The sequence below is a fragment of the Hemitrygon akajei genome, unplaced genomic scaffold, assembly GCF_048418815.1.
Source record: "Hemitrygon akajei unplaced genomic scaffold, sHemAka1.3 Scf000057, whole genome shotgun sequence".
Taxonomy (NCBI): Eukaryota; Metazoa; Chordata; class Chondrichthyes; order Myliobatiformes; family Dasyatidae; genus Hemitrygon; species Hemitrygon akajei.
The window spans coordinates 1277687-1302838 of NW_027331943.1; the positions used below are offsets into that span (position 1 = coordinate 1277687).

The window sequence follows — 25152 nt, forward strand, 5'->3', positions numbered from 1 at the left end:
TAACAGACTCAACTTTAAATACTTTGAGTTCACGTCTGGCAAAGATTAACACAGCGGCCATTTGGTAACTTTCAAACTAAAATTGTAGTGACTGTCTTTGTCCTTCCTTATTTTGCATTAAATAAATCCTCTGGTAGTTCCAGGTAACAAACACTGATTTCAGAAATAACTCGCAGGAAGAGAGGTTGGCGATATTTATCATCGAGGTGGTGGGATGCAGGCTGGACAGTGGTTGAACAAGATGGGCAGGGATTAAGCAGATGAAACGGGTGGGAGAAGGGATCAAGGACAATCACCGCCGACCCTCCAGCAATACACAGATACTGAATTAACAGTACATACTACTATGTACTAAAATGACAAAGATAGAGCAACAGGAACTTTGTCATTTACCCTTCTCCCCGAAACAACTTTTATCAGCACACCATAGAAAGTATCCCCAGGTTCGGAGTGAAGATCTCACAACCGGGACAGACCCCGGTAGGTTTTGTCCAGGAAGCGGGGAGAGACCGCGAGTTCGGGGAAGTTAACGGGACTCACTGCCCAGGATCGCTCGGTACCGGACTCAGTACTCACCGCATGGATCTTGTCGGTCTCGCTCCGCAGAGGATCATCCGTTCCACTCCCAACCACCCCCGGCTCCCCGCCCGAGGGGGCGATGAAACTCTCCCGAGCCGGATCCCGCAGAAAATCCGCCGCACCCTACCCGCTTCAACACAGACAAAGTAAAAAATTCACAACCCATCGCGGGGATGTGACCATGCGCAGTGTGTTTATTGCGTCATCAGAGAGGAGGCGGGGCCTCGGAGACAAACACGCAGATGCTGCCGATCTGCAAGTAAAACATGCTCACGTGACGGTGGAGGGTCTCCCACGTGACCCGGTGACTGTTCCTCGCCCCTCACACGCTGCCCGAAACATCGGCCTCATTTCCTACATTATTTCATATTCACAGCTCTCCCATCTCAGACACGTTTCTGCCCGATCCCCATTTCCTCGATCATGGAATTAACTTCCATCTTCTGCAGCCCCGTGTTGCCCCAATCACTCACCTCAAACCCCGTCACTATTTCCACCTTCCCACATCCCCCCTCACCTGGATCCACCTCTCACTCCTGAGCTCCTGCCCCATCCCAACCTCACCTCTTTTCTCTATTTCCCATCCACTCTCAGTCCAGAGGAAGGGTCTCGGCCCGAAATGTTGACGGTCCATTTCCCTCCACAGATGCTGCCCGACCCATTGAGTTCCTCCGTTCGTTCTTTGATCTGTATAATGCGTGTTAGTATGGGGAGCGGGATTTTACACCATATTCCAGGTAAAATGTCAACAAAGTACAAATAATTGTCACTTTGCCCGGACCATCGGCCCCGCTTGCAGGGCAACAGTCTGCCGGTGTTTGCCACCAGTGTGGTGAATCCCTCTGCTCGCCACCACCGTGGGCTCGGACATTTACACAGATAAGACTCTCCTGTTCCCACCGTAAGAAACATCCTGTCCGCCCCCTCCTTCACCATCTTCATCCTTCCAATAAAATCCCTCCTCTCCCTCCCCCCCGGGGAACCGGCATCAAACCGACGGGCGGAGTGGTCTCCTCCTAGTTCTCAGCAATACCTGGCCGCAGGTGACGCTTCACAAAAGTCCCAACTTCCTTCACAGGGGAATGGAAATTAATCTAAAAATGGGACATTTACTTTAAGATTTGTTCCGCTCTGAGGCAGAGTTTGTGCGGGAGCGGGCGATGGTTTAGAGGGGGTAACGCCCTCTCCACTGGTCCGCTTCAGCTATTGGGTGTAACCACTGATTGACATTCCAGCGCACCAATGGGAAGAGCTGAAGCATTGGTTTTCAGTGGTGGGGGAGGGGATGGTCACGCGATTGGTAGCTCAGCCTTTAAACCGATAAAGCTCGAGCAGTGTAGCGCGTCGGTGATGTAAGACACCGCGCACGTGACGGCAGATCCCGGTGCGGGAAGCCCATGTGTGACATCAGGCGCGTGGGGTCTGATGTCACCTGTGGCGGAGCGCCGGTATTTAAAAGCACCGTAATGGACGTTTCTTATGATTTCAGTGGGACAACACCATTAATCACGGGTTTCATTACTGAATACAGTGTTGTGGGATGTTAAGTCCCCTGTTATGTGTCCGGCTGTGCCGTGTTGTTGGTGGAGTGGGCAGCGTGGTGTTTGTCTCGATTCGGGTCACAACACCAGAATTGCCAGCGGGGTCCACACACAGTGTATTAGTCAACAGAAAACCTCTCGTCCCTGCAGTCTTTGTCTCCTGGTACACTCAACACCCTGACAGTGTGGACCAAGGATACCCCTTCCTCTCAGAGTCAGGGAATCATTGAGACAGCTGATCGCTGAGAGGAATTATATTTATTGTTCATTAAAGTTCGCCCAGATTCGTTTGGACGGATTTGATGTGGAGTTCGGGGTGTCACAGTGAAAGGGTCGGACGGCCGAACTCTCTCCGTTGTCCAAACATCCTTCCAGGTGAGGCAACACTTCACCTGTGAATCTTCTGGGGTCGCCTATTGTGTCCGCTATCGGGGGTCAATATTATTGTTCCCTTTTGTGCGGGAGGGGTGGGTTTTGGGGGTTGATGATCGGGATGACGTTCTTTTTTATGCGGGGGGTGGGGTGGGAGTTTGATTTTTCTGTCTGATAGATGCTGCCCGGCCTGCTGAGTCCCGCCAGCATTTTGTTTGTGTTGCGCTGAATTTCCAGCATCTGCAGACTTTGTCGTGTTTGTGATTTACCTCTCCGTTGTCTCTCCCGCCTCCGGCCACTGGTCCCTCTGTAGGGACCTCCGGCCACGGCTGGTGCAGCCCAGAACCTCCTGCTAAACGCAGGCGCAGTGCCAACCGTAGCTATTATTCTGTTCAGGCGTCCGTGAAGAAGGGTCTGATCTCGGGTTTGTGGAAACCGGGGGCCGGTTGGCGTGGAAACACAACTTTTTGGGCCGAAGGGCCTGTATCGTGCTGTAGGTTTTCTATGTTTCTATGAAAAGTGCCGGGAACGAGCTCTGCCGGACAGCTGGAGGCTCCGGGCTCTCCGGTCCCGCAGCCCCGGTTTTAGCTTTGCGCCCGAGCCCGGGCTGTGGGATCAGTTAGTTGTGGTTCCCAGGCTCGGAGGAGTTTGGTGTGAAGGGGGATCTGTCTGTGTGTGTGGGGGTAGAAGTTATGGGTGGACTGTAGTCGGGGGGGATGGGGGGTGTGGCTGCTGTTGTGAGAAAGTGGGATGATCGGACGTTCCGTGACCTGGGTCAAATAAAGTTGTGAACGGGGAAGGATCTGCTCCGTTGTATCGGACGCTCGCGTGTCCTTTCAGGAAGCAGCAATTCTCTCTTCAAATGAATTGCTGTTTAATCTTGCTGTTAACATGGTGTTTGTTACAAAGCCCCAGTGTCTGGAAGAGCTGTCACCGTCATGGGCTGTTGGTGCAGATTGGGATGGCGGTGGGGTGTCAGTGACCTCTGTATCAGAGAACAACACGGGTTTCTACATCCTCCTGTGAGATATAAATGTCCTCACAGTGGATTCGGATCAGCTGGCGTATCTGGAGTTTGCAAAGGGAAAGGGAATAGGGAAGGGGCTGAGGAGAGAGAGTTTTAATCAGCAAACCATCATCCGGGGTGGAGGGGTACAGGAGCTGTCTGATAGATCGTTTTAGAGTAATTGTATTTTTATATAATCTCACAGACGGTGACTGAGGAAGAGGCTTGTTGAGGGAGGATACTCGGAGGTGAGCAGGTCAGACACGGTATCAGGAGAGTGACAGTGATGTGATTTCCTGTGTCAAGGGTACAGCCAGTCGTCTCAAGTGAGGAGTTTGTGTGGAGATGCAGCTTCCCTGAAGGTGGAGGAAAGAGGACACACCAACAGGTGGAACCAGCTGCGGGAAGACATGGTTTGTCAGGTCTGACGACGAGCTGAATGTACCATAAATTTCAGACTGAATCAGAAAACCATTCTGAGGGTATTTGAAATGTCAGAAGCAGGGGAGATGTGATCCCATGTCTCCATCAGACCCTCAGTGAGATGGTTCCAGTTATAACGTGCAGAGGTGAAAGCACAGTGTTTGGGGTCTGATTTAATCACTGATTCTGACACAGTGAGAGGGTTAGTTTTACTGTAAGGCAGCAACATTAATGGAAGAAGACACAGAAACTTCATCAATTGCCAGTTGTTTAGCAGAAGTGACCAATCTCTATGCTACCTTGACAGAAACTGATACTCACAGTGGTGACAAAGGGGTTCAGTCTGGTTTATTTCAGGTTGGAGAGGGGTGTGGAGTTTTGAAATCAATGCCTTGCGGTGCCACCATCGTTAATTTAGCATGTCCGGAGTGGTGGATCACACAGCACGGAAACAGACCTTTGGCCGGCCATACCTGTTCTGACCATCCACTCACTGTCTACACTGGTCCCATTTATCAGCACTTGGTTCATATCCGACTATCTCGGCAGTTTCAATGCTCATCCTCTTCATAATTGTTGTGAAGGGACCTGCCTCCACCACCACCTCGGGCAGTGTGTTCCAGATTTCAGCCACTCTCTGAGTGAGAAATCTCTTCCTCAGATCCCTCTAAACATCTGCATCCTCTGTTTAAATCCATGCCCTCTGATTGGTGACACCTCTGTCCCAGGATCGGGGCCGATATGGGCATCAGTGAGGCCTTTGATAAGGTTTAGCATGGTAAGTTGCTGTGGAAAGTCAGATCACACGGGATCCAGGGAGAGCTGGCTCACTGGATGCACAGTTGTCTTGATGGTAGGAAGCAGAGAGTGATGGTGGGAGGCTGTTTATTGGACTCGAGGCCCGGGCCTAGTGAGGTTCCCCAGGGTTACACCACATTGCTCTCAATATTCATTGATATTTAATTATATTTGCATTTGCACAGTTTGTTGAACTCTATGCTCCATTTGATCTTTCATTGATCCTGTTATTATTCTAAAGATTTGCTAAGTGTTCCTGTAGGAAAAACAATCTCAGGGTTGTATGTAGTGACATATACGTACTCTGATAATAATATTTACTTTGAACGTCAACCATTATTGTCATCTGGATCAGTAATTTGGTTAAGAATGTACAGGGTATGGAGAGTAGGTTTGCAGCAAGTTCAATTACACTTTTTCTAAAAGATATTAAGTATAAACTCCTCACTCTGTTTCCCTCTCTGCACTCGAACACCCCCTCCCCTTACTGTCTTCCCTCTCTGCCCCGTCCTCCCTCTCACCCTGATATTGGACATACGTTCAGGGTGAAAGTGAATTATTTTCGGGGAATCTGAAGGGGAATTCTTCACTCGTAGGTTGGTGAGAGTGTGGAATGAGCTGCCAGTGGAAGTGGAGGATGTGGGTTTGATTTAGACACTAAAGAGGAATTTGGGTGAGGACGTGGATGGGAGGTGTATGGAGGCTCTGGTGCAGGTAGTTGGAACCAGGCAGTAACAACAAAAACAGGTCAGCGTGGACTAGCAGAGCCTGTTTCGGTACTGCTGCTCTCTGTGACTCGAATAATATTCTCATTTGTAATTTCCACCGTCAGTACTTTGCTACTTATGAGTGAACCCAGAAATTTACTCAAACAAGAACTGAAAGACTGTTGGCTGGCTACAGAAAGTGTTTACAAGCTGTGATACTTGCCAAAGGGGGTGCTACACAGTAATGACCATGCAGGGCGCCCAAACTTTTGCTTCGGGCCCTTTTCCGTTTTTGTTATTTTGAAATTTTAAAAGATGGAAATAAAAATGTAATCTTGCTTAAAATATATAAAAAAATGTGTCATCTTTAACATTATGCCTTTTGTAATCAGGTCATCGTTTACTCGCTTAGCTATTCACAGTAACAGAAATTTTGAACAGGCGTGCCCAAACTTTTGCATGCCACTGTATATATCCTGTGCCTTCCAAAAATTCCAGACATTGCTGCTCTGTTTTCGTCCCGGCCTGTTTTTTTAGATCAATTTTGACCAATTTTTCTCTCGTGCCTCTCTAATTCTCTTTATTCCACCTGACTTTAGCTTCTCCTTCTCTAATGTCAGGGTGAATTTGATCACATTAAGATCACTTACCCCTAAAGGTTCTTTGGACTTAAGTGACCTAATTAATTCTGGTTTATTACAACACCCAATCCAGAATAGCTGACCCCCAAGTGGGCTCAATCACGAGCTGCTCTAAAAAAGCATTTTGTAGGCATTCAAGGAATTCCTCCTCTTGAGACCAACACCATCCCAATTTTCCTAATCACCTGCATGACAATCCCCATGACTACTGTAACATTGCCCTCTTGGCACGGATTTTCTATCTCCCATTGTAATTTGAGGACCACATACTTACTACTGTTTGGGGGTCTCTGTACAATTCTCATCAGGGATTCTTTTTTACAATTGATGTTCCTTAATTCTACCCACAGATTTTACACCTTCCAACCCTATGCCACTTCTTTCTAATGATTTTATTTAATAGTTTACCAACAGAGCCACACAACCCCACTACCAGCTTGTTCTTGGCTTCTTCTTTCAAGAAACATATAAGTACCTGGGAACCAAAAGGACCTGCAGATGCTAGAAATCTAGAGAACTACACACAAACTGCTGGAGGAGCTCAGCATGTCAGGCAGCATCTATGGAGGGGAATCAACATTTTGGGCCAAGACCCTTCACCGGGACTCTTGATCCCCACGTATCTGGAATATCAACAAGCGAAGAAAATAGAAAGTAGTGCAAAATAGGGAAAACCTTTGACAAAATTCAGTTCAAGGCTTTAAAAAAAAACTACCAAATAGAGCTCAGTAATTAACAAATACAACACAGGCAACAAACACTTTCATCAATACTGACATCGACTTCTTTTAAAATAAAAATATCTTGGTCCCATTTCAATCAGTAAAATTTAGAAAAATAAACAAGAACTTAAGAAAGCTTTAGAAAAGACTATTTACACTCAAACCCACTGAGATTAACACTACCTTGGACAGATGGAGGAAGAGAGATAACACACATGAAATAAAAAATATCACCGAATAGTCAGATAAAACTTCTAGGTATATATATTTTCATCAAAAATGAACTGGATTTAGTACTCAATGTGTGTATATACAATTGTGATAAGAAATACAGACCAGAAATCTTAAATGAGAGGCCAATTCAGAAAAATTAATCATCACTATGGAAGGAAACATTAATCAGTTGAACGAGTACGACCCTCCATGGGAGACATCCCAACGATCTGAGCAGATGAGACGGTGACAAGATTATATGTTAATCAATACATTATTTCAGATAGGACAATCCATAATAACCATCTGGATACAATATTACAAGATAAACAAGCAGGAACAACTCCCTTAATAGATAAAGCATTTCCCAACACACACATGTTCCTCGACCAGTGGAGCACTTCACCACAGGTATTGTTCGTGTCATCAGTCAAACAAAAGATTTTCTCTGTCAATCAGCTTCAAAATGTTTCTACTCTGACATTGCCACACCTCACTTCTGATTTCCTTCTCCTCGACTTCTTCACTCTGCAGAAAACTCAAAGGAAACCTCTTCACCACAGAGTGGTGTCTGTTTGGAATCCGTCACCACTGGATGATGGATCCAGTGGTGGATCTCACCACCCAGGGAGAGCAAGAGATGAACAACAGGGGAGGATTTAAAAGGACTGTAGTGGAACTGAATCACTGGCAGGGTCCAGCTGGCTTGAGTTGACTCACTACTGTACACTAGGTGTGTTATAAATTCAGTAAGTACCAGAGACAGAGTTGAAAATAGAACTGATTTATTTGTCTTAGACCAAGAATATTAAACTCCAGTCCCATTAAAGGTGAATGTGCAGCAGATGAAACTCCTCCCATGCCCAGTGACCAGGGTGCAGAACTGGGTGTGGTGAGCAGCAGCAATAATTGCAGAGTTCAGCACCGACAGTCACTCTCAAAATTGCATTCAGCAACGGTGATGAACAAATATCCAGCATGCAGCTTATTGAAACTTTCTCCCCAGTGTGAACCCGGTAGTGTGTCACAAGTCCTAAATGGTGTAAGGTTTCACTGCTGATGTAACGACCTCTCAGTAATGTTTCCCAGCTGAGGTAATGGTTCCTCAGTAGCAGCAATGTTTAGGCTATGACTAGAGATAACAGGGTTTTGGAGTGTGGGGCTGTCCAATGACAGAAATGTCCTTTCTTGTGAGTCTGGAAGAGTGACTTTCATGGTCTTTTGCCAGGGAGAGATGAGAAAATGCAAATGGAGAGAGTGGGCCCTTTTTCTTTTTTTTAATTTGTTTTCTTTACTAACCCTCTGGTCAAAGTAAGAATTACAAAGCTCAATTGTTTAATCACATATTGTTTACTGTTATTTCAGGGTACTGATTTGTAGCAGAGGACACATCACACAACATCCATCCAAACGAGATTTCTTAAGTTTAGCCAGGCTGGGGTCTATCACCCCTTATTTTAAGCTGCTAGCTGAAGTGAGAGTTACGCAAGTTTAATTCACTGAGTGAATCGCTTCCCACATTCACAGCAGGTGAACAGAATCTCCCCAGTGTCAACAGTGATACATATTTGGTGGATTTGGCTGAGAGAATTTTTTCCCAAAGTCTGAGCATGAAATCGGCCTCTACCCAGTGTGAACTCGCTGGTGTCTCTGTAGTTGAGATGTCCGAGTGAATCCCTTCCCACAGTCTGAGCAGGTGAACGGCCTCTCCCCAGTGTGAACTCTCTGATGTACCTTCAGTTGAGATGATGAAGTGAATCCCTTCCCACAGTCTGTGCAGGAGAACGGCCTCTCCCCAGTGTGAAATCGCTGATGTATCTTCAGTTGAGATGACGAAATGAAACCCTTCCCACAGACTGAGCAGGTGAACGGCCCTTTCCCTGTATGGGCTGACTGGTGTGACAGCAGGTGAGATAACCGATTGAATCCCTTCCCACAGTCTGAGCAGGTGAACCGCCACTTCCCAGTGTGAACTGACTGGTGTCTCTGCAGGAAAGATGATTCAGTGAATCCCTTTCCACAGACTGAGCAAGTGAATGGCCACTCCCCAGTATGAACTAACTGGTGTCTCAGTAGGTGAGGTGACAAAGTGAATCCCTTCCCACAGACTGTGCAGGTGAACGGCCTCTCCCCAGTATGAACTCGCTGATGTACCTTCAGTTGAGATGAGCAAGTGAATCCCTTCCCACAGTCTGAGCAAGTGAACGGCCGCTCCCCAGTGTGAACTCGCTGATGTAACTTCAGTAGACATGACTGAGTGAATCCCTTCCCACAGTCTGAGCAGGTGAATGGCCTCTCTCCAGTGTGAACTCGCTGATGTACCTTCAGTTTATATGACCGAGTGAACCCCCTCCCACAGTCCGAGCAGGTGAACAGCCGCTCCCCACTATGAACTCGCTGGTGAGCCATTAGGGTGGATGATTGAGTAAATCCTTTCCCACACTCTGAGCAGGTGAACGGCCTTTCCCCAGTGTGAACTGACTGGTGTACCAGTAGGTAGGATGACTGAGTGAATCCCTTCCCACAGTCTGAGCAGGTGAACGGCCTCTCTCCAGTGTGAACTCTCTGATGTATCTTCAGTTTAGATGACGAAATGAATCCCTTCCCACAGTCTGAGCAGATGAATGGCCTCTCCCCAGTGTGAACTCTCTGGTGAGCCATTAGGTCAGATGACCGAGTGAATCCCTTCCCACAGTCTGAGCAGGTGAACGGCCTCTCCCTAGTGTGAACTCGCTGGTGAGCCATTAGGTCAGATGACCGAGTGAATCCTTTCCCACAAGTTCAGCAGATGACCAGCCTCTGCCCAGTGTGAACTTGCTGAGGTACCTTCAGTTGAAATGACTGAGTGAATCCATTCCCACTGTCTGAGCAGGTGAACTCCCATGTAAAATGAGGGGCATGCCAGTCAGTTAGATGATAGAGTGAATCCCTCCCCACTGTCTCAGCAGGAAGGATGATCGTGTGAATCCCTTGCTGCACTTCTTAAATATCTGGACAAAGACAGCAAAACTGGCGTGTTGTATTTGAGATTCCCGTAGACAAATTCCTTGTCATTTTTAACCTGTAAAAAAGATTTACAAAATCCATCAATGGGTGTAGGACAACATTTCAGATGAGATCACTTGAGTTGTCAAGGTGTGACCTGACATCACACTGTTACAGTGAAGTTCATCCCAAGTTGGAGAGAGAAATCATCTTCTAACTGGGCACAATGCTGGTATCTGGAATGACCATCAAACTCTCTGATGCTCCTCCTGTCTCTATAAGAATGGGGCATTTCTGCCATCTCCAATCTGTGACTTGGCTCAGTTTGACTCTCTCCATTGGTATTATTCCCTGTTACCACTGAGCTGCATGGGCTGCTGGCCCCACAGTAACTGAACACTCTGACGCAAATAGCCTTTGTTAACATGCAGATGGGAATCTCACACAAATATCTGGAAGTGCATTTCACGCACCCACCACTCTCTGTGTAAAAAACTTACCCCAAAATCCCCTCAGTATCTATTTCCAAGCAGCTTGGATGCCCCCTCATGTTCGCCATTTCTTCCCTGGGAAATTTCAACAACAGAACCATGGAACATTACAGCACAGAAACAGGCCTTTTGGCCCTTCATGGCTGTGCAGAACCATTTTTCTGCCTAGTCCCACTGACCTGCACCTGGGCCATATCCCTCCAAGCCCCTCTCATCCATATATCTGTCCAAGATTTTCTTAAATGTCAAAAGTGAGTCCGCATTCACCACTTCATCTGGCAGCTGATTCCACACTCCCACCACTCTCTGAGTGAAGAAGCACCCCCTAATATTCCCTTTAAACTTTTCTCTCTTCACCCTTAACCCATGACCTCTGTTTTTTTTCTCCCCTGGCCTCAGTGGAAAAAGCCTGCTTGCGTTCACTCTATCTATACCCATCATAATTTTATACACCTCTATCAAATCACCCCTCATTCTCCTACATTCCAAGGAATAAAGTCCTAACCCATTCAACCTTTCTCTGTAACTCAGTTTCTCAAGTCCAAGCAACATCCTTGTAAACCTTCTCTGCACTCTTTCAAACTTATTAATATCCTTCCTGTAATTAGGTGACCAAAACTGCACAGAATACTCCAAATTCAGTCTTGCCAATGTCTAATACAACTTCACCATTACATTCCAACTCTTATACTCTATACTTTGATTTATAAAGGCCAATGTAACAAACATCTGGCTATCCACACGATCAACATCCCTCATCATTTCATAAACCTAAAAAAGGCTCTAAACATAAACAAGGAAATTAAACATTGCTTTGAGGATTTGTTAGAAGTCTACAAAATTATGAGGGTATAGATAGGGTACATGCAAGCAGCTTTTTCCACTGAGGTTGGGTAGGATGACAACCAGAGGTCATGGGTAAGTGGGGATGGTGAAAATTTAACAGGAACAGTTGGAAAAGCTCTTTACCGAAATGGTCGTGAGAGTGTGGAATGAGATGCCAGCATAAGTGCTGAATATGAACTTGATTTCTCAATTAACAGAAGTTTGATAGGTACCTGGATGGTATGGGTATGGAGGGCGATGGTCCCAGTGCAGGTAGTTGCATTAGACAGCTTAAATTTTTTTTTGGCATTGACTAGAAGGGACAAATAGCTTGTTTCTGTACTGAACTTCTCCATGTTTCTGTGACAGAGAAGCTGGCCAAACGTGTTTGGAAGGGAAAAGGTAGGAGTGACAACGGAGCAGCAATGGCTGGAGTTTCTGGGAGGAATTCCGGAGCTGAGTGACAGATACATCCCAAAGAAGTGGATGCATTGGAAAGGCAGGAGGACACAACTGTGGCTGAAATGAGAAGCCAAAGCCAACATAAAAGCCAAAGAGAGGACAGACAAAAGAACAAAAAACTATTGGGAAGCTTTTAGGAACCAACAGAAGATGACTAAACAAAAAGTCAGATAAGCTCAGGGCTTGAACTGATGATTAATGAGTCAGTCATTAATGAGTCTTGGTAGCACCCAGCAGTCTGAGACATTTAGAGGAACAAAATATCCGAGCTCTCAATATCTCTTGAAACCCAAGTTTCCCTGTACCAGTTACCTTACAACTTTTATTTTGACAGGCACATACAAACTCTACACCCTCACTTCTGAAGAACTCACACTTACAAGTACTCCTTGACTAGAAAAACAGCCAGTCCCAATCCACACTTGTCAGATCTTTCTGATACCATCAGAATTGACCTTTCTCCAATTTAGAATCTCAACCCATGGTCCAGCCCTCTCCTTTTCCATATTTACTTGGAACCTAATGTCATTACAATTGCTAGATACAAAGTGTTCCCTTACACTAATTTCTATCACTAATGCTGGATCATTTCCTAACAGCTTATTGCACACCTCTATGTCGGGAATACTACGTCCTGATTAAGGGCACATTTGACAAACTCTACCCCATTTAGTCCTTTTACAGTATGGGAGTTCAACTCAATATATAAAAAGTTAAAATCGCTTACTATATCAACCGTTGTTTCTTAGCATAGTCTGCGATCTCTACAAAGTTTGTTTCTCTAAATCTCTCAGAGTGTTGGGAGCAACAAAGTCCCAATAATGGCTACAATATCATAATTCCCTGTCCTGAGCTCATCGGGCTGTCCTACGATGCTTCTTGCATTGTGATATACACAGCTCAGCACATTCATCGCACCAGGCTCAACCATTTGATTGCTGACTCTGTCTGAGGTCTGAACAACGTCTGTCTGGGTGTCAAGAAAGCAACCTCTTCCTCAATGTCACAAAGACAAGGGAACTGGTTGTGGACTACAGAAGGAATGGAGACAAGCTAACCCCTATTGACATCAATGGATCTGGGGTTGAGAGAGTGAACAGCTTCAAGTTCCTCGGCATAAACATCACTGAGGATCTCATGTGGTCTGTACATACCGGCTGTGTGGTATGTGGCCGTGCGGCTCTTTCACCTCAGACGGTTGAAGAAGTTTGGGATGGGTGGGGCCCCAAATCCTAAGAACTTTCTACAGGGGCGCAATTGAGAGCATTCTGACTGGCTGCATCACTCTCTGATATGGGAACATTACTTCCCTCAATCGTAGGACTCTGCAGAGAGTGGTGCGGACAGTCCGGCGTATCTGTAGTTGTGAACTTCCCATTGTTCAGGACATTTACAGAGACAGGTGCATAAAAAGTGCCAAAGGATCATTGTGGACCCAAGTCACCCCAACCACAAACTGTTCCAGCTGCTACCTTCCAGGAAATGGTACCGCAGCATAAAAGCTGGACCAAGAGGCTCCTGGACGGCTTCTTCCACCAGGGCAACAGACTGATTAATTTATGCTGATACAATTGTGTTTCTGTTATAACCACTGTCCTATGTACAAACCATTTATTATAAATTACACATTGCACATTTCGATGAAGAAGTAATATGAAGATTTCTGCTCCTCATGTATATGAATGATATAAGTCAATTCATTTCACCCACTTCACTATCTGTTCCGGCATTCTGACTCCAATTCCCCCCTGCAAATTTAGTTTCACGACACACCCTCCCCATCACACACTAGCAATAGCAAGCCTTACCACCAGGATATTCGATCTCTGCTAGTTTTAATCTCCAAACTAACAAATCCCCTATCAACCATTTGACATTCCTCTGCCAGGTAATCCCCCCAACAGTTTCTAAAGTGGTCTATCTGTTGTCATACGAGATGGCCACAAGAGTACTCTGCAATGGATATTTAACCTCATTCCCCTTCCTGACTCTCACCCAGTTTCCTGTGTCCTGCACCTTGGGTGTAACTCACCTCTCTTGATGTCATATCTATCACCCCCTCTGACTCCCAGATGATTCAGAATTCATCCATTTCCAGCTCCTTAAAGTGCAGGGTTACAGGCTGCAGCTGGATGCATATCTTGTAGGTGAGGGTATCAGGGGCACTGGAGGTCTCCCCACCTTCCCACACCAATGTCCCGCCTAATTTGTAGTGACCAGTGTGCCGAAACACCTTGTGCTGTGCAATTTTTACCCACTGACAACAAGACGTGCACACTGAATTTTAAATAGGGAGGTATTTCTTTTAACAGCTAGCAAATCACAATTGATAAGAACTTTGATCTCCTCTGGGTTTGATCGAGTTCATCTGCACTCTCACACAAACTATGCAGCAGGCCTGTAGCGGGCTATGAAGGATTTTTTCACTAGTGCTTTTGTACATCATCCATATGTGATTTGCTTGCTAAATGATACTTTAAAAAGTCAGGTTTCCAAATATCACTCCACTTCTTCCCACTTGTAAATTCTCCAACAACTTTTGCATCGCAACAATACTGTAACACCAGTTTCTGTATTGTACATAAATATATCCCCTGAACCCTCCCCAAAGTGACAGATGGTGTTGAACTCAGTGATGGCAATGCCAATGAACATAAAGGGAAGGGCAGTAGTCTTTCTGTCTCATTGGAGTCTGGTACATTTGTGATGTGAAAGCTATTTGTTGCCCAGGACAAAGGTGCTTGATATCGTTATGTACCCAGAGAGAATGGGACAAAACATGTTCTCACGGGTAGAACAATGCAGAACGAGAGGAGGTAGCTCAAGCAACACACACAAAATGCTGGAGGAACTCAGCAGGCCAGGCAGCATCTATGGAAAAGAGTACTAATGCTAAGTTCCTGCGGCATTTTGTGTGTGTTGCTTGAATTTCAAACATCTGCAGATCTTCCCCTGTTTACGATTGAAGAAAGAACAAAGGTGATTTGCTCAACTGGTGATGTAAAAGATGTTTCTTCCCTTTCTCCGAGCTCCTAATCCTTGCATTTAGATAGCTGGAGCTCAGCTCTGTCCGAGAGATCCATCGGTTCCCATTCCCTCATCAGCCGGAAGCTCCCCGGGGCCCGCGTACAGATCGTGGGGCTGAGAGAGAGGGAAGAGAGCAGGGCTGTCCCAGGATTGCGGACTACGATGTCCAGAGTTCACAGCAAATGTCCCTCAGTCTGAGTTTAAGATAGCAGCCCGGAAAATCATTCTTACCTTTACCGATCCTCCTGAGGTCTTTTGTGTACGGCGCGCATGCGTGCTATTCGGCGACGTCATCGACCTTGATGCCTGCGCATTTGATCGTTGCTTCAGAGGCAGCGAAATTTTAAACCCAGGGGTTTATGGGTAATCGAGCTGCCATTAAACATTCCTGTTAGCACCGGTTTCATGTCCACACCGCAGGGTTTTTACTGTGTAGCTGTTTTAACGTAGAAAGCGGCTCCAAAAACCAATATACTCAATATCAACAGGCATTCCATTTATTTGATGCCTATCGGACAACCCTCTTGCAAAGGCAGATATAAAACACAGGAGATTCTGCAGTTGCTGGAAATACAGAGACGCACACACACAATGCTGGAGGAACTCTGCAATTCAGAGAGCAACTAAGCAGAGGAGTACACAGGCTAGGCGTGCTGAAGGGGCTCGGCCTAAACGTTCTCTATTTATTCCTCTCCATAATTGCTGCCTGATCTGTTGATTTCCTCCAGTATTTTGCAGAAATTAATCACCTTTTTTTTCAATCAAGCAGTTTCCAAATGTGTCTGATCTTTCATTTGTAGCCACATCCTGCAGGTTCGGTTTCTCTTCTTCCTCCACCTTGTAAACTCCAGGCCCCATCTCTTTCTGGAGCACCAAATCCCTGACTGGCAACTTGGTTTCTGACTCTGCTCCATCGAAGATTCACTCGCTAGTCTGCTGTCAGACTTCAGAGGTGCATTGTAACAACCCAGCAGTTCGAAGCGAAGACCTTTGAAATTAGTGAGAATGACCTAAAACATTGAAAAGAGCGGAGAAGAAGGAGTTTAACCATCTTCGTCCGGAGCCCTGAAGAACGTCACAACCACAGTGAGCTCATCGTCTTATTCAGCCCGGAGAAAATCATGCAGGAAATTCATGCAGGTGTATAAGATGATGAGAGGCATTGGTCGTGTGGATAGCCAGAGGCTTTTCCCCAGGGCAGAAACGGCTAACACGAGGGGGAATAGGTTTAAGCTGCTTGAGAGTAGGTACAGAGGAGATGTCAGAGCCAAGTATTTTTTACACAAAGAGTGGTGTGTGTGTGGAATGCACTGCCAGCGACGGTGGTAGAGGCGGATAAAATACGGTCTTTTAAGAGACTCTTAGATAGGTACATGGAGCTTAGGAAAATAGAGGGCGATGCGGTGGGCAATTCTAGGCAGTTTAGAGACTAAGTTACATGGTCGGCACAACATTGTGGGCCAAAGGGTCTGTAATGTGTTGAAGATTTCTGTGATTCTATGGAATTCAAGGGAAATCTCCGATCCCACGGAGTGGTGACTAGTTGCAACCTGTCATCACAGGGAGAGTGAGAGGGGAACGGCAGAGGTAGATTTTGATATACTGATATGGAACAGAAACATGGGCAGGAACCAGATGGGCCGAATGGCCTCTCTAGTGTACATTGTGAGTGCGGTAGAGACAGTAAGTACCTGAGACACGGGATCTGATACAGAAGTGATTTATCTTTCACAGATCCACAATATTAAACGCCAGTCTAGTTTAAGGCTAACATCAGCAGAACAGACTCCTCCAATGCTCAGTGACCAGGGTTCAGTCCTGGGTGCGATGAGCAGCCGCAAGAACTGCAGAATCTGACAGTAACAGTCCCTCATGAACCTGCAGCTGCCTTCAGTCACCGTGATGGTGAAACATTTAACACGGAGCTGATTTGAACTTCCTCCCTGATGTGAAGTTGCTGGTGTTGCAGCAGCTGGGATGATTGAGTAAAACTCTTTGCTCACTCCGGACAGAAATGTGGCCTCTATTTATTGTGAACTCACCGCAGCATCACGAGGTGGGTTAACTGAATGAGTCTCTTCGCACACACGGAGCAGGTGAACGGCCGCTTCCCAGAGCGAAGCTGTTGGTGTATCTGCGATGGCTGACGGAATCCCTTCCAAAATGAGAGCCAGTGAATGACATCTCACTGCTATAACGTCATGGCGATGCATCCAATCAGATCACGGACATGGACACGTGTTCGGGCTCTCCTTGTAGGGCTGGGAGCGCTGTCTTCTCCGTCATCTCCGCCTCCACATTCAAGGATCGGCGGCATTCAAGCACTGGTGAACTGACAGATACAGCGGAACTAAGGTGCTGTTGTGGTTGTGATTCCCATGCACAAATCCTTTGTTAAACAAACTGTTAAAAGTTCACAAACCACGTCAGTGGGTAAAGGACAACATTTCAGTTCAGATAAAGGTGCCTTCTGAGAAAAACACTGTCACAACTCAAAACAATTTGGGGGGACAAGACTTCACCTTCTAACTGGCCACAGTTCCGGCATCAGGCACAATATCAAACTCTCAGCTTCCCTCTCTGTATCAAAATGGATCACTCCTCCCCTTCATCAGTCTGTGACTTAGCTCAGTTTGTCTGTCTCCTTCGCATTCTGTGCATGCACCACACACCTACTGAGATCACATTTTATTTACACGGCTGTGACTAGAGACTTTCTGATTATTATGTCCCTCCCGGCATTTGACGGTGGTAAACTCAGAGTCAGCAATGGTATTGAACATCGGGAGTAGGTGATTAGGCTTTTTCGTTGGAGATCGTTAAACTGCCGGTTGTGTGTGTCTGGATGAGTGGGTCGTTTTCAGACTGGAAGGAGGTAGCGTTTGGAGTACCCCAGCGATCAGTCCCTGACCACAGTTGTTCACAGTTTAATGTCCTGGCGGAGGCAGCGAGATGTGAGATGTCCCAGTCTGCTGGTGAGGCAGAAAGAGTGGAGTTGGGGGAGGGGAGGCTATTCACATGCAATTTCGTAGCTTTGCAATCAGTACATAGTGCACTGTGGGGCTGCAGTGGCGGGTTCCAATCTGCTAATTAGATTTGCTGACCACACTACATTGATCGGCCGAATCCCAAACAACGAGGCAGCGTATAGAGAAGAAGTCATCACCCCGACACAGTGGTGTCAAGAAAACAACCTCTCCCTCATTGTGACAAAAACAAAGGAGCTGGTTGTGGATTACAGGAGGAATGGAGACAGGGACCAAATTCAACATTTCCCAGTCTGTTATTGACACAAAGTGCACATTTTAATATCGATCACGACACAATGTATTTTATATAACGTTAATGACATAAAACATATTTATAGATTGTTACTGACAGAGAATCGTATAATTTGTGTTCCGTGTATTATCTGAATGTACTTGCCTGTGATGCTGCCACAAGTCAGTGTTTCTCTGTCCCTGTACCTTCCCGTACTTGTGCACTTGGCAATAAATTCAACAGGACCTGAGAAATCTCAGTGAGATTTGATTAGTGATGATCATCTTGGCAGCTCGGTAGGTCGAATGCATGAGACAGTACACTGTTAAATGCAAAACCCTGAACAGTGTCGATAATCAGAGGGAACTTAGAATCCAAGTTCATCGCTCCCTGAAAGAGACTGCACAGATTGATCGGGTGGTTAAGAAGGTAAATGGCATGGTTGTCTTTATTAGTTGAAGCATTGAGTTCAAAAGTCGGGAAGTTGTGTTGCGGCTGTTACGAGCCTGCGGTCGTACTGTGACTGTTTCTTTAAGAGCGCCGGCCTGAGGAGGCAGGGCTATGACGTCAGTCACAGGCTGACAGCGCTGACTGTGGACTGAACCATAAGAGAGAGAGAGAGATCTGCAGACAGGCAGTCGGCCAATCTAAAGAGAGAGAGAGAGAGAGAGAGAGAGAGAGAGAGAGTGGAAAAGCTGATCGCTTCAGTTAGTCGCAGATGAGGCTTGGAACTCTCCTAGGCCCACAAGAGTGGGTTGATCATCGGTACACGGAACCACAACGAATGTGTGTGGCTGTCACTTCGTATAATCCATAGGAGTGGATTTTGGAATATCTTGTGTTAACCCTTGCCTGGGTATGTTGTGTGGTAACCCCTGGAAGACGGTATTCCTGTGACAGGTCACTTTCGCTGATAACTCGTCTGTGGACAGATTCGACGGATAAGAACTTCGTCGTCGGTTATTTTGATGTAACGGCCTTTTCTCTGCGTTTCACCCTGGATTACAAATATCTCTCTCCCATCATTTATTCCGTGGATTACTGAACTTTCCTACTTTACCATCTCAAGACTCTAAACTTTGTTCCCTCAGGCTCGATAGTCTGGGAATTACATTTACACATATATACACTTAACACTGTTAACTTTATTTCGTTAAGTTACTATATTATGAGTAGATACTAATAAACAGAGTGTTTTTACCATCAAAATCAGACTCCAGTGTGAACTCTATTGCTGTTGGTTCGTTTCTAAAACACTTCAGTTCGTAACACGGTTTTATAAAACTAGTTAGACCACATCTGGAGTGTTTCATACAGTTCTGGTCGCCCCCATTCTCGGAAGGATGCCGGGGCTTTGGAGAGGGCGCAGAAGAGGTTTACCAGGATACTGCCTGGATTAGAGAGCACGAACTATAACGAGAGGCTGGACAACAGTTCAGTTCAGTTCAGAAATGACAACAGTTCAGTTTCCTTTTGTGGCTCCAGAGCAGAAGCTCAGCCTGTCTAATATTTCCGCACAATTAAAATGGGGAATTTGTCTACTATCATCACGTACTGAACTTCCAATGAAAATCTTGCCTGATGTACCATCCACACAGATCGATACATTACAACAGTACATTGAGCTGATATACGACAGAACAATAACTGTAACAAAGCATTATGGCTGCAGAGAAAGTGCAGTGCAGATAGACATATGGTGCAGGTTCACGTCGAGTTACATTGTGAGGCCGAGTCCATTTTATCATTCATTTGGCTTCTAACCACAGACAGGAAGCCGTCCTTGAGCTTGTCATTACTAATAATTGCAGGTCTTCTTTTTAATCACTTTCTCGTGGCACTAGACAGGGATGTCCATTAAGCCCTTTATTGTTTAATCTTGTATTGGAGAGTTTTGCTATAACACTACGTGAAGCTAAAAATATTCATGGTATCTCTATGAATGGAACCATACATAAGATTTCTCTTTAAGCAGATGATGTTTTGGTTTTTATTTCAAATCTTGAGGAATCAATTCCTAATCTTTTGGAAACACTTAAAGATTTCGCTAAATTTTCAGGATATAAACTTAACTTGAATAACAGTGAATTGTTTCCATTAAATGTCCCTGTTAGTATATATATAATGATATTCCTTTTAGAATAGTTAAAATATTAAATATTTAGGTATTATTATTACTATAAAATATAAAGATCTTTATAAAGCGGATATAGTTCCTTTAATGGACTCCATGAAACAACAATTTTCTAGATGGAATCCACTTACTTTTTTCTTTAATAGGGCGTATTCATGCTGTGAAAATGATTTTACCTAGATTTTTATATATTTTCCAAAATATACCTATCTTTTTAACTAAATCAAATTTCGATCAAATTGACTCTCTTATTTCTTCCTTTATTTGGAACAATAAGAGACCAAGAATTAATAAGTAGCATTTACAAAATTCTAAAAAAAGATGGTGGACTTGCACTTCCTAATTTAAGACTGTATTATCGGGCTGTGAATATTAGACAATTATATTTTTAGTTATATTGGCTTGATAAGAACCAAAAATCATTATGGGTTGATTTGGAATTAAAAGCTGTTAAACAATTTTATTTAACTTTAGTTTTAGGAGCTCCATTACCTTTACAGCTCTCTAAAATTCCAAATTTAAATCTTTACCCGGTTAGTACACTATCCCTACGGATTTGGGTTCAGTTTCGTAATTATTTTTAAAATATTAAACAATTTACGTTGTATAGTTTTTATATCGAAACTTTCCATGTAAACCTTCAAGAACTGACCCCATTTTTCTCCTATGGAAAAATAAAGGGATCCATTCTTTTACAGATTTATTTTGTGATTGTCGATTGATGACCTTTGAAGAGTTAATTAACAAATTTCCTCTCGCTCGTACACATTTTTTTGCAATATGTTCAGGTGAAACATTTTTTACAACAATGTTTACCTAAGTTTCCATATTTACAAGAGTCTGATTTGTTGGATACCATTTTGAAATTGAATCCCTTAGTGAAAGGTTCTATTAGCAGAATTTATAATTTATTTTTGTTACAAAAAGATAACCTATCACTAAAGATTAAACAAGATTGGGAGAGAGAACTTAAAATGACCCTTGTTAATGAAGATTAGCTTCGAGTTTTGAAAAACGTAAATTCTTCTTCTGTATGTGCCAACCATTGTTTAATTCAATTTAAAACTTTTCACCGTTATTATTTTACAAAGGAGAGACTATCTAAAATATTTCCTACTACAGACAAATGCTGTGATAATGTGAAACTGAAGTAGCTACTTTGTCACATATGTTCTGGTCATATTCTTCATTAAAATCGTTTTGAAAATCTTTATTTTCTACAATTTCTAAAGCTCTGAAAATTAATTTACAACCTAATAGATTGACTGTTCTATTTGGAATAGCTCTACATCATCTTCAGGGTATTTCATCTTCAGATCAACATGTAATTGCATTTGTTACACTACTGACAAGAAGGGCTATTTTATTAAAATGGAAAGATATTTCTTCCCCTACATTAATTGAATGATTTTCTCAAGGAATGTTATGTCTTAGTTTGGAAAAAATAGAAGTAGAACTTTTGATACTCGATTCGATTTTGGGAGAAGATGGGGTTCTTTTGCCAAATATTATCATTTAATTTGAATTATGCTGTATGGTTTCCGTCCAATTTTATTTTTCTATAAATATGAAATGACGGTTGATGATTCTTTTTTTAAAAAATTTAGATGATGGTCAAACGTATTGCTCCGGAGGGTTCATTCCTAATGGATTTTTCCCCTTTTTTTGTGGTTACTGGTCTTTTTTCCGAGGGAGATGGGGTATTTTTTTCCCTTATTTTTCGATATATATATTTTCCATTTTTATATTTTACGATCAGTTCTTTTAGCTTTATTAATTGAATACATATTAATCTATTGACGCTTTGTATCATTTTATAGCTGTAGAAGATTATGTGTCAATAAAAAAATTCTAAAAATGAAAAAATGAAACTGGCAAAACAATCACTAGACATATGGTGCAGGGTCACGTCGAGTTACATTGTGAGGCCGAGTCCATTTTATCATTCATTTGGCTTATAACCACAGACAGGAAACCGTCCTTGAGCCGGATGGTTCGCGCTTTAAGGCTTTTGTATCTCTTCCCCGATGGGGGAGCGGGTTTGCAGCAAGAATGTCCAGGTTGTGAGGGTCTTTGAGTACATGGCCTGCTTTTCCGAGGCAGGGGAAGTGTAGGAAGAGTCCATGGAGGGGAGCCTTGTTTCTCTGATGTTCTCTGCTCTCCAAAGTTCTCTGCAGTTCCTTGCAGTCATGGGCAGAGCAGCAGCCATACGAAGGAGTGAAGTATCGACAAAAAGCTCAGAGACCTCGGCCTTCACCCTGCCTTGTGTAGCTGGATCCTGGACTTCCTGTCAGATCGCCGGCAGGTGGTAAGAGTGGGCTCCCTCACCTCTGTCTTTCTGACCCTCAGCACACATACCCCACAGGGTTGTCTCCTTGGCCCCCGCCTTTACTCTCGAAGCACCCATGACTTGTGTCGCCATCCACAGTTCCAATCTGTTAAGTAAATTTGCTGACGACACTACATTGACTGGCCTAATCTCAAATAATAACGAGGCAGCCGACAGAGAAGAAGTCATCACCCCGACACAGTGGTGTCAAGAAAACAACCTCTCCCTCATTGTGACAAAAACAAGGGAGCTGGTTGTGGATTTCAGGAGGAATGGAGACAGGGACCAAAATCATCATTTCCAAGTCTGTTATTGATACAAAATGCACATTATAATATTGATCATGACACAATGTATTTTAGATACTGTTAATGACATAAAACATATTTATAGATTGTTACTGACAGAGAATCGTATAATTTGTGTTCCGTGTGTTATCTGAATGTACTTGCCTGTGATGCTGCCACAAGTCAGTGTTTCTCTGTTCCTGTACCTTCCCGTACTTGTACACTTGGCAATAAATTCAACAGGACCTGAGAAATCTCAGTGAGATTTGATTAGTGATGATTATCTTGGCAGCTCGGTAGGTCGAATGTATGAGACAGTACACTGTTAAATGCAAAACCCTGAACAGTGTTGATGATCAGAGGGATCTTAGACTCCAAGTTCATCGCTCCCTGAAAGAGACTGCACAGATTGATTAGGTGGTTAAGAAGGCAAATGGCATGGTTGTCTTTATTAGTTGAAGCATTGAGTTCAAAAGTCGGGAAGTTATGTTGCGGCTGTTACGAGCCTGCGGTCGTACTGTGACTGTTTCTTTAAGAGCGCCGGCGTGAGGAGGCGGGGCTATGACGTCAGTCACAGGCTGACAGCGCTGACTGTGGACTGAACCATGAGAGAGAGAGAGAGAGAGAGAGAGAGAGATCTGCAGACAGGCAGTCGGACAGTCTAAAGAGAGAGAGAGACTGGAAAAGCTGATCGCTTCAGTTAGTCACAGCTGAGGCTTGGAACTCTCCTCTGCCCACAGCAGTGGGTTGATCATCGGTGCACGGAACCACAACGAATGTGTGTGGCTGTCACTTCGTATAAACCGTAGGAGTGGATTTTGGAATATCTTGTGTTAACCCTTGCCTGGGTACGTTGTGTGGCAACCCCTGGAAGACGGTATTCCTGTGACAGGTCACTTTCGCTGATAACTCGTATGTGGACGGATTCAACGGATAAGAACTTCGTCGACGGTTATTTTGAAGTAACGAACTTTTCTCTACGTTTCACCCTGGATTACAAATATCTCTTTCCCATCATTTATTCCGTGGATTACTGAACTTTCCTACTTTACCATCTCAAGACTCTGAGCTTTGTTCCCTCACGTTCGATAGTCTGGGAATTATATTTACACATATATACACTTAACACTGGTAACTTCCCTTTATTTCATTAAGTTACTACATCATAAGTATAAACTAATAAAGAGAATGGCTTTAACATCAAAACCAGACTCCAGTGTGAACTCTATTGCTGCTGGTTCGTTTCTAAAACGTCACACTTCGTAACAACAATTTTATAAAACTAGTTAGACCACATCTGGAGTGTTTCATACTGTTCTGGTCGCCCCCATCCTCGGAAGGATATCAGGATATCGGAGAGGGCGCAGAAGAGGTTTACCAGGGCACTGCCTGGATTAGAGGGCATGAGCTATAACGAGAGGCTTTACAAACTTGTGTTGTTTTCTCCAGAGCGGCGCAGGCTGGGGTGAGACTGGATGGACGTTTGTAAGATAACGAGAGGAATAGATAGAGTGGACAGACGATATATTTTTCCTGGGGGTTGAAATGACTAATACATTTAAGGTGAGAGGAGATGTGAGCGGCAAGTTTATTTCTGTCCACAGAGTAGTGGGTAGCTGGTTCTCAGTCTGGGGGGGGGGGGGGGGTGGAGAGAGAGAGAGAGAGAGAGAGAGACACCAAAGCCGTCACGTGATTCCTTTGCCCCTCCCATTTAACCGTAGATGGGCAGCATCTGTGCATCTGTTTCCGTGGCCCCGCCCTCCGGACACTGAAACGATCGCTTCGCGCATGCCCAGCTTCTCCGGGTATACGGTGTTTTCTTCTCCGCTCATTGCTGAAGTGGGGCGTCTGTGTGATCGGGGAAGGCTTTTCGTCTCCACGGTCAGCATCCCTGTCTGCTGAGCGAAGATATCACTTTCCCATCGGTGAGTATTGAGACCGATCCCGAGCGGGGAGATCCAACGTTGGCCGTGAGCCCCGAACTGAGGGCCAGTTACTCATTTATTTTCCAGTTATCTGGGCTCGTCAGAAATGTGTCCCCTTCACATAATCTGCATTGAACGATCCAAACCAGGAGTACAGGGTGTCTATTTCCTCAGAATTGAAATGGAAGTCCCGCCGTCAGGTCACGTGAGGCTGTGTGCCGCAGATTCACCCCGCCCTCCGCTCTGTGACGCAAGATCACGTGGTGTGTTTTTGGCCACTTAGTCAGATTAACATTCCCAATTCGGCTCGCTTCCTGAGGCTCCTCGCATTTGTCCTGGAGTGTTATGGCTGTTGTCTTCTCCCGGACTGGGGTGGGTGAGAAAGGAGAACGTCCCAGGTTGTGGGGATCTTTGATTTCACTGC

The 25152-nt window shown here is 44.7% G+C and overlaps 3 protein-coding genes across 5 annotated transcripts in view; 1 reads left to right on the top strand and 2 right to left on the bottom strand.

Moving 5' to 3' along the window:
- The window catches only part of LOC140721548 (NACHT, LRR and PYD domains-containing protein 3-like), a 29772-nt gene extending 29062 nt beyond the window's left edge, over positions 1-710 (bottom strand). The window contains exon 1 of the mRNA XM_073036372.1: positions 577-710. The gene's annotated coding sequence lies outside the window, so the exon portion shown is untranslated. The remainder of the gene's footprint in view (positions 1-576) is intronic.
- A 7854-nt stretch (positions 711-8564) lies between these two features.
- LOC140721552 (uncharacterized) lies at positions 8565-15067 on the bottom strand. Its single transcript, XM_073036377.1, has 2 exons — positions 15024-15067; positions 8565-10063 (listed from the first exon to the last, which is right to left on the bottom strand). Exon 2 carries the CDS (start codon positions 9745-9747, stop codon positions 8626-8628), a length of 1122 nt encoding a protein of 373 aa, XP_072892478.1. The 5' UTR covers positions 9748-10063; positions 15024-15067; the 3' UTR covers positions 8565-8625.
- A 9546-nt stretch (positions 15068-24613) lies between these two features.
- Positions 24614-25152, top strand: part of LOC140721564 (uncharacterized) — a 33320-nt gene continuing 32781 nt past the window's right edge. For all 3 annotated transcript variants that reach the window (XR_012097408.1, XR_012097409.1, XM_073036388.1), the window contains exon 1: positions 24614-24728. The gene's annotated coding sequence lies outside the window, so the exon portion shown is untranslated. The remainder of the gene's footprint in view (positions 24729-25152) is intronic.

What these genes read in the sequence shown, in the direction of transcription:
- LOC140721552 (XM_073036377.1), bottom strand. Translation starts at nt 9,747, where the DNA reads ATGGCTCACCAGCGAGTTCACACTAGGGAGAGGCCGTTCACCTGCTCA.